The sequence below is a fragment of the Physella acuta genome, unplaced genomic scaffold (assembly GCF_028476545.2).
Source record: "Physella acuta isolate Inbredline_101_S28 unplaced genomic scaffold, ASM2847654v3 ptg000602l, whole genome shotgun sequence".
In the NCBI taxonomy this organism is placed as follows: domain Eukaryota; kingdom Metazoa; phylum Mollusca; class Gastropoda; family Physidae; genus Physella; species Physella acuta.
Genome location: NW_026732121.1, coordinates 224,916 through 245,094, shown reverse-complemented (window position 1 = coordinate 245,094; position 20,179 = coordinate 224,916). Strand labels below are relative to the sequence as shown.

At 47.6% G+C, this 20,179-nt stretch overlaps 1 protein-coding gene across 4 annotated transcripts in view; it reads left to right on the top strand.

Annotated features, from left to right (window-relative positions):
* LOC131947632 (cAMP-regulated D2 protein) overlaps positions 1–20,179 on the top strand; it is a 43,019-nt gene that overhangs the window by 308 nt on the left and 22,532 nt on the right. Inside the window, exons 1-2 of one of the 4 annotated variants that reach the window (XM_059308865.1) lie at positions 173–214; positions 14,283–14,485. In XM_059308865.1, coding sequence (XP_059164848.1) covers positions 14,283–14,485 — 203 coding nt within the window. In that variant the 5' untranslated portion in view covers positions 173–214. Of the gene's footprint in view, positions 1–172; positions 215–608; positions 690–14,282; positions 14,486–20,179 lie in introns of those variants that run through there. The other 3 variants (XM_059308864.1, XM_059308866.1, XM_059308863.1) reach the window with 3 other exon arrangements.

The window sequence follows — 20,179 nt, the reverse complement described above, 5'->3', positions numbered from 1 at the left end:
ACAACCTGTGTAGGACAACCTGTGTAGGACAACCTGTGTAGGACAACTTATGTAGGACAACTTATGTAGGACAACCTGTGTAGGACAACCTGTGTAGGACAACCTTTGTAGGACAACCTGTGTAGGACAACCTATGTATGACAACCTGTGTAGTACATGTTGGACAACCTGTGTAGGACAACCTGTGTAGGACAACCTGTGTAGGACAACCTGTGTAGGACAACCTGTTCAGGACAACTTATCTAGGACAACCTGTGTAGGACAATCTGTGTAGGACAACCTATGTAGGACAACCTATGTAGGACAACCTGTGTAGGACAACCTGTGTAAGACAACTTATGTAGGACAACCTGTGTAGGACAACCTATGTATGACAAGCTGTGTAGGACATGTTGGACAACCTGTGTAGGACAACCTGTGTAGGACAACTTATGTAGGACAACCTGTGTAGGACAACCTGTTCAGGACAACTTATCTAGGACAACCTGTGTAGGACAATCTGTGTAGGACAACCTATGTAGGACAACCTATGTAGGACAACCTGTGTAGGACAACCTGTGTAGGACATGTTGGACAACCTATGTAGGACAACCTGTGTAAGACAACTTATGTAGGACAACCTATGTAGGACAACCTGTGTAAGACAACTTGTGTAGGACAACCGTTAGATTTGGATTGTAAATCTCTATGTAAGTTCTCGTATGTTCGTTAGTCAGTGTATTTACACAGTGTCAACCAATTTTAAAGCTATCTACTCTCTTGCATGCGAAGTATATGTATGTATGCATGTATGTGTGTATATATGTGTGTGAACACGATAACTTGAGTACCATTACACCCAGGTTGCTGAAACTTCAGATATAAATATTCTTTCAAATTTTGTAGTTTTGTATCAACTTTTCAGCAATTTCCGGTAACCGAAAGTGGAACTTATTCTACTTTTAATTTTTAAAAAGCCTATAACTTGGGTACTGTTTAGAATAGATAAATGGAATTTCAAACATGTAAAAAAGATATTATTTTCTGCCTTCGTTAAAATTTTTGAGAAATTTCCCTTGACCGGAAGTAGTAATTTATGCTATTTCCGATTTCTCAAAAAACTAATATGAATTTATAAAGAAATAATATTCCGTACTATTTTAAAGATAATGTTTGCCATTCACTTAGTGCGCAATTCTTTTTTTTTTCTGCGATATTCTATTCTATTATAAACAGTTTAAGTAATTAAAAATGGATTAAAAATCATGTCTATATTTAAGTTGCCATCCCACGTATTTTTTATATAAGAATACTGGAGAAAGTTTAGGGGAGATCACTCCCGCTTTTTTGTTTTCCTAATGAAGCCGATAGCACCCGCCACTAAAATATTCGCTTTAAACCCAAACAGTAGCTCGCGATCTCTAAAAGCTAATTATCTACCCCGACTAGGTCCGAGGTTCGGATCTCAGTCGAGCAACCAATCGTCCTTAACCAGACCTGGCTAATCAAGTTGGACGGTATTAATTATGTTGTTATCTCCCCTTTTATTTTTTAATTTTAGTAATCTTTAAATTAAGTTTTATTAACAATTTAATATCTAAGTGGATTAAAAAATGATCCATTCTTGCGTTGTCGTTAGAGACGAATGTATCTATAAATTTGACATTGCTGCGTAAGAAGTGGGTCCATATTTACTTACTCGATTAGCCACAAACTGTGATTAGAAAAAAACCAACAGTGAACGAAATAAAAGCTGATACTAAAAAGGCTGATGATGAAAATTCTGGAATGTTTCAAATCTTTAAAATTTGGCCTGGCCGAGATGTGAGCAAATATTTTTTTTTGCCGACATCAGAAATTACGTGAACAACTTGTAGATCCGTGAAAATTAGGTTTATAAAGTTACACCGATTCACTCTTCATTTTTAAAATAATTTTTATCTTTGCTGCGTGCGCATGGGCCGTCACTGGAAACATCTAGAATTACTCCGTGAGATTGGTAAAGTTTTTTATAAAGCTAATATGTCATAAATGTAATCATTTTTTTAAAGCACAAATTAGTTTTTTTAATTATTAGATGTTCTAAAATTAATTAACATGTTCGCATGTTGCAAGTTTGCTGATATCAAATATTATACAACAGATCAACAAGGAACTGACCTAGAAAATTGAACATCGAAAATAACATCAATTTAAACAATGTTTTTGCCTGTCATTTGACAGCCTAAGCAAACAGAAGTACACGTTCTTCAGATGTAACGGCCAAAGTGGGGGTGGCATGTGGGGGTGGCACGTGGGGGTGGCACGTGGGGGTAACACGTGGGGGTGGCACGTGCAATCTTTTCAAGACATTGAAGAAACTTTCTGGCGTTGTAAACGACAACAACATCCCACCCCTCCACCCCCCAACAGCAGCTCTAGACCAGCAACACCAACATAACCTGACTAATGGCTACCACCAACACCAACATCAGCTGACTAATGGCTACCACCAACATCACCAGACTAATGGCTACCACCAACACCAACACCACCTGACTAATGGCTACCACCAACACCAACATCACCTGACTAATGGCTACCACCACCAACAACATCAGCTGACTAATGGCTACCACCAACACCAACATCAGCTGACTAATGGCTACCACCAACACCAACATCAGCTGACTAATGGCTACAACCAACACCATCTGACTAATGGCTACCACCAACATCAACATCACCTGACTAATGGCTACCACCAACATCAGCTGACTAATGGCTACCACCAACATCAGCTGACTAATGGCTACCACCAACACCAACATCAGCTGACTAATGGCTACAACCAACACCATCTGACTAATGGCTACCACCAACACCAACATCACCTGACTAATGGCTAACACCAACACCAACATCACCTGACTAATGGCTACCACCAACACCAACATCACCTGACTAATGGCTACCACCAACATCACCTGACTAATGGCTACCACCAACATCACCTGACTAATGGCTACCACCAACACCAACATCACCAGACTAATGGCTACCACCAACACCAACATCACCTGACTAATGGCTACCACCAACATCACCTGACTAATGGCTACCACCAACATCACCTGACTAATGGCTACCACCAACATCAGCTGACTAATGGCTACCACCACCAACAACATCACCTGACTAATGGCTACCACCAACATCAACATCAGCTGACTAATGGCTACCACCACCAACAACATCACCTGACTAATGGCTACCACCAACACCAACATCAGCTGACTAATGGCTACCACCAACATCAACATCAGCTGACTAATGGCTACCACCACCAACAACATCACCTGACTAATGGCTACCACCAACACCAACATCACCTGACTAATGGCTACCACCAACATCAACATCACCTGACTAATGGCTACCACCAACATTACATGACTAATGGCTACCACCAACACCAACATCAGCTGACTAATGGCTACCACCAACACCAACATCACCTGACTAATGGCTACCACCAACACCAACATCACCTGACTAATGGCTACCACCAACACCAACATCACCTGACTAATGGCTACCACCAACACCAACACCACCTGACTAATGGCTACCACCAACACCAACATCACCTGACTAATGGCTACCACCAACATCACCTGACTAATGGCTACCACCAACATCAGCTGACTAATGGCTACCACCAACACCAACATCAGCTGACTAATGGCTACCACCAACACCAACATTACATGACTAATGGCTACCACCAACACCAACATTACATGACTAATGGCTACCACCAACACCAACATCACCTGACTAATGGCTACCACCAACACCAACATCACCTGACTAATGGCTACCACCAACACCACCTGACTAATGGCTACCACCAACACCAACATCAGCTGACTAATGGCTACCACCAACACCAACACCATCTGACTAATGGCTAACACCAACACCAACATCATCTGACTAATGGCTACCACCAACACCAACATCAGCTGACTAATGGCTACCACCAACACCAACATCAGCTGACTAATGGCTACCACCAACACCAACATCACCTGACTAATGGCTACCACCAACACCAACATCAGCTAACTAATGGCTACCACCAACACCAACATCACCTGACTAATGGCTACCACCAACACCAACACCATCTGACTAATGGCTACCACCAACACCAACATCACCTGACTAATGGCTACCACCAACACCAACATCAGCTGACTAATGGCTACCACCAACATTACATGACTAATGGCTACCACCAACACCAACATCATCTGACTAATGGCTACCACCAACACCAACATCAGCTGACTAATGGCTACCACCAACACCAACACCACCTGACTAATGGCTACCACCAACACCAACATCAGCTGACTAATGGCTACCACCAACACCAACACCATCTGACTAATGGCTACCACCAACACCAACATCAGCTGACTAATGGCTACCACCAACACCAACATCAGCTGACTAATGGCTACCACCAACACCAACATCATCTGACTAATGGCTACCACCAACACCAACACCACCTGACTAATGGCTACCACCAACACCAACATCATCTGACTAATGGCTACCACCAACACCAACACCATCTGACTAATGGCTACCACCAACACCAACATCAGCTGACTAATGGCTACCACCAACACCAACATCAGCTGACTAATGGCTACCACCAACACCAACATCACCTGATTAATGGCTACCACCAACACCAACATCATCTGACTAATGGCTACCACCAACACCAACATCAGCTGACTAATGGCTACCACCAACACCAACATCACCTGACTAATGGCTACCACCAACACCAACATCACCTGACTAATGGCTACCACCAACACCAACATCACCTGACTAATGGCTACCACCAACACCAACATCACCTGACTAATGGCTACCACCAACACCAACATCAGCTGACTAATGGCTACCACCAACATTACATGACTAATGGCTACCACCAACACCAACATCATCTGACTAATGGCTACCACCAACACCAACATCAGCTGACTAATGGCTACCACCAACACCAACACCACCTGACTAATGGCTACCACCAACACCAACATCAGCTGACTAATGGCTACCACCAACACCAACACCATCTGACTAATGGCTACCACCAACACCAACATCAGCTGACTAATGGCTACCACCAACACCAACATCAGCTGACTAATGGCTACCACCAACACCAACATCATCTGACTAATGGCTACCACCAACACCAACACCACCTGACTAATGGCTACCACCAACACCAACATCATCTGACTAATGGCTACCACCAACACCAACACCATCTGACTAATGGCTACCACCAACACCAACATCACCTGACTAATGGCTACCACCAACACCAACATCACCTGACTAATGGCTACCACCAACACCAACATCAGCTGACTAATGGCTACCACCAACATTACATGACTAATGGCTACCACCAACATCATCTGACTAATGGCTACCACCAACACCACCTGACTAATGGCTACCACCAACACCAACATCACCTGACTAATGGCTACCACCAACACCACCTGACTAATGGCTACCACCAACACCAACATCACCTGACTAATGGCTACCACCAACACCACCTGACTAATGGCTACCACCAACACCAACATCAGCTGACTAATGGCTACCACCAACACCAACATCACCTGACTAATGGCTACCACCAACACCAACATCATCTGACTAATGGCTAACACCAACACCAACATCACCTGACTAATGGCTACCACCAACATTACATGACTAATGGCTACCACCAACATTACATGACTAATGGCTACCACCAACACCACCTGACTAATGGCTACCACCAACACCAACATCAGCTGACTAATGGCTACCACCAACACCAACATCACCTGACTAATGGCTACCACCAACACCAACATCACCTGACTAATGGCTACCACCAACACCAACATCAGCTGACTAATGGCTACCACCAACACCAACATCACCTGACTAATGGCTACCACCAACACCAACATCACCTGACTAATGGCTACCACCAACATTACATGACTAATGGCTACCACCAACACCAACATCAGCTGACTAATGGCTACCACCAACACCAACATCACCTGACTAATGGCTACCACCAACACCAACATCAGCTGACTAATGGCTACCACCAACACCAACATCACCTGACTAATGGCTACCACCAACACCAACATCACCTGACTAATGGCTACCACCAACATCACCTGACTAATGGCTACCACCAACATCAGCTGACTAATGGCTACCACCAACACCAACATCAGCTGACTAATGGCTACCACCAACACCAACATTACATGACTAATGGCTACCACCAACACCAACATTACATGACTAATGGCTACCACCAACACCAACATCACCTGACTAATGGCTACCACCAACACCAACATCACCTGACTAATGGCTACCACCAACACCACCTGACTAATGGCTACCACCAACACCAACATCAGCTGACTAATGGCTACCACCAACACCAACACCATCTGACTAATGGCTAACACCAACACCAACATCATCTGACTAATGGCTACCACCAACACCAACATCAGCTGACTAATGGCTACCACCAACACCAACATCAGCTGACTAATGGCTACCACCAACACCAACATCACCTGACTAATGGCTACCACCAACACCAACATCAGCTAACTAATGGCTACCACCAACACCAACATCACCTGACTAATGGCTACCACCAACACCAACACCATCTGACTAATGGCTACCACCAACACCAACATCACCTGACTAATGGCTACCACCAACACCAACATCAGCTGACTAATGGCTACCACCAACATTACATGACTAATGGCTACCACCAACACCAACATCATCTGACTAATGGCTACCACCAACACCAACATCAGCTGACTAATGGCTACCACCAACACCAACACCACCTGACTAATGGCTACCACCAACACCAACATCAGCTGACTAATGGCTACCACCAACACCAACACCATCTGACTAATGGCTACCACCAACACCAACATCAGCTGACTAATGGCTACCACCAACACCAACATCAGCTGACTAATGGCTACCACCAACACCAACATCATCTGACTAATGGCTACCACCAACACCAACACCACCTGACTAATGGCTACCACCAACACCAACATCATCTGACTAATGGCTACCACCAACACCAACACCATCTGACTAATGGCTACCACCAACACCAACATCAGCTGACTAATGGCTACCACCAACACCAACATCAGCTGACTAATGGCTACCACCAACACCAACATCACCTGATTAATGGCTACCACCAACACCAACATCATCTGACTAATGGCTACCACCAACACCAACATCAGCTGACTAATGGCTACCACCAACACCAACATCACCTGACTAATGGCTACCACCAACACCAACATCACCTGACTAATGGCTACCACCAACACCAACATCACCTGACTAATGGCTACCACCAACACCAACATCACCTGACTAATGGCTACCACCAACACCAACATCAGCTGACTAATGGCTACCACCAACATTACATGACTAATGGCTACCACCAACACCAACATCATCTGACTAATGGCTACCACCAACACCAACATCAGCTGACTAATGGCTACCACCAACACCAACACCACCTGACTAATGGCTACCACCAACACCAACATCAGCTGACTAATGGCTACCACCAACACCAACACCATCTGACTAATGGCTACCACCAACACCAACATCAGCTGACTAATGGCTACCACCAACACCAACATCAGCTGACTAATGGCTACCACCAACACCAACATCATCTGACTAATGGCTACCACCAACACCAACACCACCTGACTAATGGCTACCACCAACACCAACATCATCTGACTAATGGCTACCACCAACACCAACACCATCTGACTAATGGCTACCACCAACACCAACATCAGCTGACTAATGGCTACCACCAACACCAACATCAGCTGACTAATGGCTACCACCAACACCAACATCACCTGATTAATGGCTACCACCAACACCAACATCATCTGACTAATGGCTACCACCAACACCAACATCAGCTGACTAATGGCTACCACCAACACCAACATCACCTGACTAATGGCTACCACCAACACCAACATCACCTGACTAATGGCTACCACCAACACCAACATCACCTGACTAATGGCTACCACCAACACCAACATCACCTGACTAATGGCTACCACCAACACCAACATCAGCTGACTAATGGCTACCACCAACATTACATGACTAATGGCTACCACCAACATCATCTGACTAATGGCTACCACCAACACCACCTGACTAATGGCTACCACCAACACCAACATCACCTGACTAATGGCTACCACCAACACCACCTGACTAATGGCTACCACCAACACCAACATCACCTGACTAATGGCTACCACCAACACCACCTGACTAATGGCTACCACCAACACCAACATCAGCTGACTAATGGCTACCACCAACACCAACATCACCTGACTAATGGCTACCACCAACACCAACATCATCTGACTAATGGCTAACACCAACACCAACATCACCTGACTAATGGCTACCACCAACATTACATGACTAATGGCTACCACCAACATTACATGACTAATGGCTACCACCAACACCACCTGACTAATGGCTACCACCAACACCAACATCAGCTGACTAATGGCTACCACCAACACCAACATCACCTGACTAATGGCTACCACCAACACCAACATCACCTGACTAATGGCTACCACCAACACCAACATCAGCTGACTAATGGCTACCACCAACACCAACATCACCTGACTAATGGCTACCACCAACACCAACATCACCTGACTAATGGCTACCACCAACATTACATGACTAATGGCTACCACCAACACCAACATCAGCTGACTAATGGCTACCACCAACACCAACATCACCTGACTAATGGCTACCACCAACACCAACATCAGCTGACTAATGGCTACCACCAACACCAACATCACCTGACTAATGGCTACCACCAACACCAACATCATCTGACTAATGGCTACCACCAACACCAACATCAGCTGACTAATGGCTACCACCAACACCACCTGACTAATGGCTACCACCAACATCAACATCAGCTGACTAATGGCTACCGACAACACCACCTGACTAATGGCTACCACCAACACCAACATCAGCTGACTAATGGCTACCACCAACACCAACATCACCTGACTAATGGCTACCACCAACACCAACATCAGCTGACTAATGGCTACAACCAACACCATCTGACTAATGGCTACCACCAACACCAATATCAGCTGACTAATGGATACCACCAACACCAACATTACATGACTAATGGCTACCACCAACACCAACATTACATGACTAATGGCTACCACCAACACCAACATCAGCTGACTAATGGCTACCACCAACACCAACATCAGCTGACTAATGGCTACCACCAACACCAACATCACCTGACTAATGGCTACCACCAACACCAACATCAGCTGACTAATGGCTACCACCAACACCAACACCACCTGACTAATGGCTACCACCAACACCAACATCAGCTGACTAATGGCTACCACCAACACCAACATCAACTGACTAATGGCTACCACCAACACCAACATCAGCTGACTAATGGCTACCACCAACACCAACATTACATGACTAATGGCTACCACCAACACCAACATCAGCTGACTAATGGCTACCACCAACACCAACATCAGCTGACTAATGGCTACCACCAACACCAACATCACCTGACTAATGGCTACCACCAACACCAACATCAGCTGACTAATGGCTACCACCAACACCAACATCACCTGACTAATGGCTACCACCAACACCAACATTACATGACTAATGGCTACCACCAACACCAACATTACATGACTAATGGCTACCACCAACATCAGCTGACTAATGGCTACCACCAACACCAACACCACCTGACTAATGGCTACCACCAACACCACCTGACTAATGGCTACCACCAACACCAACATCAGCTGACTAATGGCTACCACCAACATCACCTGACTAATGGCTACCACCAACACCAACATTACATGACTAATGGCTACCACCAACATCAGCTGACTAATGGCTACCACCAACACCAACACCACCTGACTAATGGCTACCACCAACACCACCTGACTAATGGCTACCACCAACACCAACACCATCTGACTAATGGCTACCACCAACACCAACATCACCTGACTAATGGCTACCACCAACACCAACATCAGCTGACTAATGGCTACCACCAACACCAACATCAGCTGACTAATGGCTACCACCAACACCAACATTACATGACTAATGGCTACCACCAACACCAACATCAGCTGACTAATGGCTACCACCAACACCAACATTACATGATTAATGGCTACCACCAACACCAACATTACATGACTAATGGCTACCACCAACACCAACATCACCTGACTAATGGCTACCACCAACACCAACATCAGCTGACTAATGGCTACCACCAACACCACCTGACTAATGGCTACCACCAACACCAACATCAGCTGACTAATGGCTACCACCAACACCAACACCAGCTGACTAATGGCTACCACCAACACCAAGATCAGCTGACTAATGGCTACCACCAACACCAACATCACCTGACTAATGGCTACCACCAACACCAACATCAGCTGACTAATGGCTACCACCAACACCAACATCACCTGACTAATGGCTACCACCAACACCAACATCAGCTGACTAATGGCTACCACCAACACCAACACCAGCTGACTAATGGCTACCACTAACACCAACATCAGCTGACTAATGGCTACCACCAACACCAACATCACCTGACTAATGGCTACCACCAACACCAACATCATCTGACTAATGGCTACCACCAACATAACCTGACTAATGGCTACCCCCAACACCAACATCAGCTGACTAATGGCTACCACCAACACCAACATCAGCTGACTAATGGCTACCACCACCAACAACATCACCTGACTAATGGCTACCACCAACACCAACATCACCTGACTAATGGCTACCACCAACACCAACACCATCTGACTAATGGCTACCACCAACATCAACATCACCTGACTAATGGCTACCACCAACACCAACACCACCTGACTAATGGCTACCACCAACATCACCTGACTAATGGCTACCACCAACATCACCTGACTAATGGCTACCACCAACACCAACATCACCTGACTAATGGCTACCACCAACACCAACATCAGCTGACTAATGGCTACCACCAACACCAACATTACATGATTAATGGCTACCACCAACACCAACATCATCTGACTAATGGCTACCACCAACATAACCTGACTAATGGCTACCACCAACACCAACATCAGCTGACTAATGGCTACCACCAACATAACCTGACTAATGGCTACCACCAACACCAACATCAGCTGACTAATGGCTACCACCAACACCAACATCAACTGACTAATGGCTACCACCAACACCAACATCAGCTGACTAATGGCTACCACCAACACCAACATCAGCTGACTAATGGCTACCACTAACACCAACATCAGCTGACTAATGGCTACCACCAACATTACATGACTAATGGCTACCACCAACATAACCTGACTAATGGCTACCACCAACACCAACATCAGCTGACTAATGGCTACCACCAACACCAACATTACATGACTAATGGCTACCACCAACACCAACATCAGCTGACTAATGGCTACCACCAACATAACCTGACTAATGGCTACCCCCAACACCAACATCAGCTGACTAATGGCTACCACCAACACCAACATCAGCTGACTAATGGCTACCACCAACACCAACATTACATGACTAATGGCTACCACCAACACCAACATCAGCTGACTAATGGCTACCACCAACATAACCTGACTAATGGCTACCCCCAACACCAACATCAGCTGACTAATGGCTACCACCAACACCAACATCAACTGACTAATGGCTACCACCACCAACAACATCACCTGACTAATGGCTACCACCAACACCAACACCATCTGACTAATGGCTACCACCAACATCAACATCACCTGACTAATGGCTACCACCAACACCAACACCACCTGACTAATGGCTACCACCAACATCACCTGACTAATGGCTACCACCAACATCACCTGACTAATGGCTACCACCAACACCAACATCACCTGACTAATGGCTACCACCAACACCAACATCAGCTGACTAATGGCTACCACCAACACCAACATTACATGATTAATGGCTACCACCAACACCAACATCATCTGACTAATGGCTACCACCAACATAACCTGACTAATGGCTACCACCAACACCAACATCAGCTGACTAATGGCTACCACCAACACCAACATGAACTGACTAATGGCTACCACCAACACCAACATCAGCTGACTAATGGCTACCACTAACACCAACATCAGCTGACTAATGGCTACCACCAACATCACCTGACTAATGGCTACCACCAACATCACCTGACTAATGGCTACCACCAACACCAACATCAACTGACTAATGGCTACCACCAACACCAACATCAGCTGACTAATGGCTACCACCAACACCAACATCAGCTGACTAATGGCTACCACCAACACCAACATCAACTGACTAATGGCTACCACCAACACCAACATCAGCTGACTAATGGCTACCACCAACACCAACATCAGCTGACTAATGGCTACCACCAACACCAACATCATCTGACTAATGGCTACCACCAACATAACCTGACTAATGGCTACCACCAACACCAACATCACCTGACTAATGGCTACCACCAACACCAACATTACATGATTAATGGCTACCACCAACACCAACATTACATGACTAATGGCTACCACCAACACCAACATTAGCTGACTAATGGCTACCACCAACATAACCTGATTAATGGCTACCACCAACACCAACATTACATGACTAATGGCTACCACCAACACCAACATTACATGACTAATGGCTACCACCAACACCAACATCACCTGACTAATGGCTACCACCAACACCAACATCAGCTGACTAATGGCTACCACCAACACCAACATTACATGACTAATGGCTACCACCAACACCAACATCACCTGACTAATGGCTACCACCAACACCAACATTACATGATTAATGGCTACCACCAACACCAACATTACATGACTAATGGCTACCACCAACACCAACATCAGCTGACTAATGGCTACCACCAACACCAACACCATCTGACTAATGGCTAACACCAACACCAACATCACCTGACTAATGGCTACCACCAACACCAACATCACCTGACTAATGGCTACCACCAACACCAACACCATCTGACTAATGGCTAACACCAACACCAACATCACCTGACTAATGGCTACCACCAACACCAATATCAGCTGACTAATGGCTACCACCAACACCAACATCAGCTGACTAATGGCTACCACCAACACCAACATCACCTGACTAATGGCTACCACCAACACCAACATCAGCTGACTAATGGCTACCACCAACATCACCTGACTAATGGCTACCACCAACACCAACATCAGCTAACTAATGGCTACCACCAACACCAACATAACCTGATTAATGGCTACCACCAACACCAACATCACCTGACTAATGGCTACCACCAACACCAAAATCAGCTGACTAATGGCTACCACCAACACCAACATTACCTGACTAATGGCTATACCGGCTCACCTCAACATTTGTAACACCATCCAGTGGTCCGGTGATTGTATGATTGAAGACGCGGCCATGTCCCAGTGATTGTATGATTGAAGACGCGGCCATGTCTCAGTGTCCCAATGATTGGATGATTGAAGACGCGACAGTTTTAATTCTGAAGTAAAAACTAAAGAGTGAAAAAAAAGGCGCGTAACAATGACGTGTCACCTTGAGGCGTCCACAGGGACCATGTGATGACGTCATTTCTATATCTCATTTTCGACAAGTCAGCAGATATCATCTCATGTCATCTCATGTCATCTCGTGTCATCTGGTGTCATCTCATGTCATGAAATATTTTATTTCATTTGCCGTATGTCTAGATCAATATTTTCGAATGTATTGATTGAACTGTTATCAGAGACGTTTTGAAGCTTGACTTACCGACAAAATACTCCCCCCCCACCACCCACACCCGCCTGATTCTGAAAACCAAACGGTCACATCCCCAGATGACGTCATTGCTCACGAGATCAGGCGACGTCATGGTGCCAGAGCTACTCGCTACCTGTCTGCTCCTGTCTCTGCTACCTGGTGCTCACGCAGGTGACGTCATCGTTGAGACCGGGTATGGCCGCATACGTGGGGTCAGCTCGACCTTAGCCGTGTCTTTCAGGGGCGTGCCCTACGCCAGACCCCCCGTGGGGGCACTCAGGTAAGCATACGATTATTCCAGCGAGAGAGGGTACACCCAACCCCAGTGCACTTAGATAACAACATGCGTGTTACAGGGTTCAAGGTCTGAAGTTGAGGTAATCAAATTACAGAAGGGGGTAATCAAATTACAGAAGGGGGTAATTACATTACAGAAGGGGGTAATTACATTGCAAATTATTAAAAAATTAAAACTGATTAATTCCTGTAAAAACTAGCATACAATTTTCCTCATAAAATAGAACTGGGCAGCACAATGTTAGCCTGTAGGACAGTGTGAGCCTGTAGGACAGTGTGAGACTGTAGCCTGTAAGACAGTGTGAGACTGTAGCCTGTACGACAGTGTGAGACTGTAGCCTGTAAGACAGTGTGAGACTGTAGCCTGTAAGACAGTGTGGGCCTGTAGGACAGTGTGAGCCTGTAGGACAGTGTGAGCCTGTAGGACAGTGTGAGCCTGTAGGACAGTGTGAGCCTGTAAGACAGTGTGAGCCTGTAGCCTGTAAGACAGTGTGAGCCTGTAGGACAGTGTGAGCCTGTAAGACAGTGTGAGCCTGTAGCCTGTAAGACAGTGTGAGCCTGTAGCCTGTAGGACAGTGTGAGCCTGTAGGACAGTGTGAGCCTGTAAGACAGTGTGAGCCTGTAGCCTGTAGGACAGTGTGAGCCTGTAGGACAGTGTGAGCCTGTAGGACAGTGTGAGCCTGTAGCCTGTAAGACAGTGTGAGCCTGTAAGACAGTGTGAGCCTGTAAGACAGTGTGAGCCTGTAGGACAGTGTGAGCCTGTAGGACAGTGTGAGCCTGTAGTACAGTGTGAGCCTGTAAGACAGTGTGAGCCTGTAGCCTGTAGGACAGTGTGAGCCTGTAGGACAGTGTGAGCCTGTAAGACAGTGTGAGCCTGTAGCCTGTAAGACAGTTTGAGCCTGTAGCCTGTAGGACAGTGTGAGCCTGTAGGACAGTGTGAGCCTGTAGCCTGTAGGACAGTGTGAGCCTGTAGGACAGTGTGAGCCTGTAGGACAGTGTGAGCCTGTAGCCTGTAAGACAGTGTGAGCCTGTAGCCTGTAGGACAGTGTGAGCCTGTAGGACAGTGTGAGCCTGTAAGACAGTGTGAGCCTGTAAGACAGTGTGAGCCTGTAAGACAGTGTGAGCCTGTAGGACAGTGTGAGCCTGTAGCCTGTAAGACAGTGTGAGCCTGTAGGACAGTGTGAGCCTGTAGGACAGTGTGAGCCTGTAAGACAGTGTGAGCCTGTAGGACAGTGTGAGCCTGTAGCCTGTAAGACAGTGTGAGCCTGTAGGACAGTGTGAGCCTGTAGCCTGTAGGACAGTGTGAGCCTGTAGCCTGTAGGACAGTGTGAGCCTGTAGCCTGTAAGACAGTGTGAGCCTGTAGGACAGTGTGAGCCTGTAGGACAGTGTGAGCCTGTAGGACAGTGTGAGCCTGTAGCCTGTAAGACAGTGTGAGCCTGTAGGACAGTGTGAGCCTGTAGCCTGTAAGACAGTGTGAGCCTGTAAGACAGTGTGAGCCTGTAAGACAGTGTGAGCCTGTAGGACAGTGTGAGCCTGTAGCCTGTAAGACAGTGTGAGCCTGTAAGACAGTGTGAGCCTGTAGGACAGTGTGAGCCTGTAGCCTGTAGGACAGTGTGAGCCTGTAAGACAGTGTGAGCCTGTAGGACAGTGTGAGCCTGTAGGACAGTGTGAGCCTGTACGACAGTGTGAGCCTGTAGGACAGTGTGAGCCTGTAAGACAGTGTGAGCCTGTAGCCTGTAAGACAGTGTGAGCCTGTAGGACAGTGTGAGCCTGTAGGACAGTGTGAGCCTGTAGGACAGTGTGAGCCTGTAGGACAGTGTGAGCCTGTAAGACAGTGTGAGCCTGTAAGACAGTGTGAGCCTGTAAGACAGTGTGAGCCTGTAGGACAGTGTGAGCCTGTAGGTCAGTGTGAGCCTGTAAGACAGTGTGAGCCTGTAAGACAGTGTGAGCCTGTAGCCTGTAAGACAGTGTGAGCCTGTAGGACAGTGTGAGCCTGTAGGACAGTGTGAGCCTGTAGGACAGTGTGAGCCTGTAGCCTGTAAGACAGTGTGAGCCTGTAAGACAGTGTGAGCCTGTAGGACAGTGTGAGCCTGTAGGACAGTGTGAGCCTGTAGCCTGTAGGACAGTGTGAGCCTGAAGCCTGTAAGACAGTGTGAGCCTGTAGGACAGTGTGAGCCTGTAGGACAGTGTGAGCCTGTAGGACAGTGTGAGCCTGTAGCCTGTAAGACAGTGTGAGCCTGTAGGACAGTGTGAGCCTGTAGCCTGTAGGACAGTGTGAGCCTGTAAGACAGTGTGAGCGTGTAGGACAGTGTGAGCCTGTAGCCTGTAAGACAGTGTGAGCCTGTAAGACAGTGTGAGCCTGTAAGACAGTGTGAGCCTGTAAGACAGTGTGAGCCTGTAAGACAGTGTGAGCCTGTAGCCTGTAAGACAGTGTGAGCCTGTAGCCTGTAAGACAGTGTGAGCCTGTAAGACAGTGTGAGCCTGTAAGACAGTGTGAGCCTGTAGCCTGTAAGACAGTGTGAGCCTGTAAGACAGTGTGAGCCTGTAAGACAGTGTGAGCCTGTAAGACAGTGTGAGCCTGTAGCCTGTAAGACAGTGTGAGCCTGTAAGACAGTGTGAGCCTGTAGGACAGTGTGAGCCTGTAGCCTGTAAGACAGTGTGAGCCTGTAAGACAGTGTGAGCTTGTAAGACAGTGTGAGCCTGTAGCCTGTAGGACAGTGTGAGCCTGTAGCCTGTAGGACAGTGTAAGCCTGTAGCCTGTAGGACAGTGTGAGCCTGTAGCCTGTAGGACAGTGTGAGCCTGTAGGACAGTGTGAGCCTGTAGCCTGTAAGACAGTGTGAGCCTGTAAGACAGTGTGAGCCTGTAAGACAGTGTGAGCCTGTAGCCTGTAAGACAGTGTGAGCCTGTAGCCTGTAAGACAGTGTAAGCATGTAGCCTGTAAGACAGTGTGAGCCTGTAGCCTGTAAGACAGTGTAAGCCTGTAGCCTGTAAGACAGTGTGAGCCTGTAGCCTGTAAGACAGTGTGAGCCTGTAAGACAGTGTGAGCCTGTAGCCTGTAAGACAGTGTGAGCCTGTAAGACAGTGTGAGCCTGTAAGACAGTGTGAGCCTGTAGGACAGTGTGAGCCTGTAGGACAGTGTGAGCCTGTAGCCTGTAAGACAGTGTGAGCCTGTAGGACAGTGTGAGCCTGTAGGACAGTGTGAGCCTGTAGGACAGTGTGAGCCTGTAAGACAGTGTGAGCCTGTAGGACAGTGTGAGCCTGTAGGACAGTGTGAGCCTGTAGCCTGTAGGACAGTGTGAGCCTGTAGGACAGTGTGAGCCTGTAGGACAGTGTGAGCCTGTAGGACAGTGTGAGCCTGTAGCCTGTAGGACAGTGTGAGCCTGTAGCCTGTAAGACAGTGTGAGCCTGTAGGACAGTGTGAGCCTGTAGGACAATGTGAGCCTGTAGGACAGTGTGAGCCTGTAGGACAGTGTGAGCCTGTAGGACAGTGTGAGCCTGTAGGACAGTGTGAGCCTGTAGGACAGTGTGAGCCTGTAGGACAGTGTGAGCCTGTAGGACAGTGTGAGCCTGTAGGACAGTGTGAGCCTGTAGGACAGTGTGAGCCTGTAGGACAGTGTGAGCCTGTAGGACAGTGTGAGCCTGTAGCCTGTAAGACAGTGTGAGCCTGTAGGACAGTGTGAGCCTGTAGCCTGTAGGACAGTGTGAGCCTGTAGGACAGTGTGAGCCTGTAGGACAGTGTGAGCCTGTAGGACAGTGTGAGCCTGTAGGACAGTGTGAGCCTGTAGGACAGTGTGAGCCTGTAGGACAGTGTGAGCCTGTAAGACAGTGTGAGCCTGTAGCCTGTAAGACAGTGTGAGCCTGTAGGACAGTGTGAGCCTGTAGGACAGTGTGAGCCTGTAGGACAGTGTGAGCCCTTAGGACAGTGTGAGCCTGTAGGACAGTGTGAGCCTGTAGGACAGTGTGAGCCTGTAGGACAGTGTGAGCCTGTAGCCTGTAAGACAGTGTGAGCCTGTAGGACAGTGTGAGCCTGTAGCCTGTAGGACAGTGTGAGCCTGTAGGACAGTGTGAGCCTGTAAGACAGTGTGAGCCTGTAAGACAGTGTGAGCCTGTAGGACAGTGTGAGCCTGTAGCCTGTAAGACAGTGTGAGCCTGTAAGACAGTGTGAGCCTGTAGCCTGTAAGACAGTGTGAGCCTGTAAGACAGTGTGAGCCTGTAGGACAGTGTGAGCCTGTAGCCTGTAAGACAGTGTGAGCCTGTAGGACAGTGTGAGCCTGTAGGACAGTGTGAGCCTGTAGCCTGTAAGACAGTGTGAGCCTGTAGGACAGTGTGAGCCTGTAAGACAGTGTGAGCCTGTAGCCTGTAAGACAGTGTGAGCCTGTAGGACAGTGTGAGCCTGTAGGACAGTGTGAGCCTGTAGCCTGTAAGACAGTGTGAGCCTGTAAGACAGTGTGAGCCTGTAAGACAGTGTGAGCCTGTAGCCTGTAAGACAGTGTGAGCCTGTAAGACAGTGTGAGCCTGTAGGACAGTGTGAGCCTGTAGCCTGTAAGACAGTGTGAGCCTGTAGGACAGTGTGAGCCTGTAAGACAGTGTGAGCCTGTAAGACAGTGTGAGCCTGTAGCCTGTAAGACAGTGTGAGCCTGTAAGACAGTGTGAGCCTGTAGGACAGTGTGAGCCTGTAGCCTGTAAGACAGTGTGAGCCTGTAAGACAGTGTGAGCCTGTAAGACAGTGTGAGCCTGTAGCCTGTAAGACAGTGTGAGCCTGTAGCCTGTAAGACAGTGTGAGCCTGTAGCCTGTAAGACAGTGTGAGCCTGTAAGACAGTGTGAGCCTGTAAGACAGTGTGAGCCTGTAGCCTGTAAGACAGTGTGAGCCTGTAGCCTGTAGGACAGTGTGAGCCTGTAGCCTGTAAGACAGTGTGAGCCTGTAGCCTGTAAGACAGTGTGAGCCTGTAGGACAGTGTGAGCCTGTAGGACAGTGTGAGCCTGTAGGACAGTGTGAGCCTGTAGGACAGTGTGAGCCTGTAGCCTGTAAGACAGTGTGAGCCTGTAAGACAGTGTGAGCCTGTAAGACAGTGTGAGCCTGTAAGACAGTGTGAGCCTGTAGCCTGTAAGACAGTGTGAGCCTGTAAGACAGTGTGAGCCTGTAAGACAGTGTGAGCCTGTAGGACAGTGTGAGCCTGTAGCCTGTAAGACAGTGTGAGCCTGTAGCCTGTAGGACAGTGTGAGCCTGTAGGACAGTGTGAGCCTGTAGCCTGTAAGACAGTGTGAGCCTGTAGCCTGTAAGACAGTGTGAGCCTGTAGCCTGTAGGACAGTGTGAGCCTGTAGCCTGTAGGACAGTGTGAGCCTGTAGGACAGTGTGAGCCTGTAGGACAGTGTGAGCCTGTAGGACAGTGTGAGCCTGTAGCCTGTAAGACAGTGTGAGCCTGTAGGACAGTGTAAGCCTGTAGCCTGTAGGACAGTGAGAGCCTGTAGGACAGTGTGAGCCTGTAGGACAGTGTGAGCCTGTAGCCTGTAGGACAGTGTGAGCCTGTAGGACAGTGTGAGCCTGTAAGACAGTGTGAGCCTGTAGCCTGTAAGACAGTGTGAGCCTGTAGGACAGTGTGAGCCTGTAGGACAGTGTGAGCCTGTAGGACAGTGTGAGCCTGTAGGACAGTGTGAGCCTGTAGGACAGTGTGA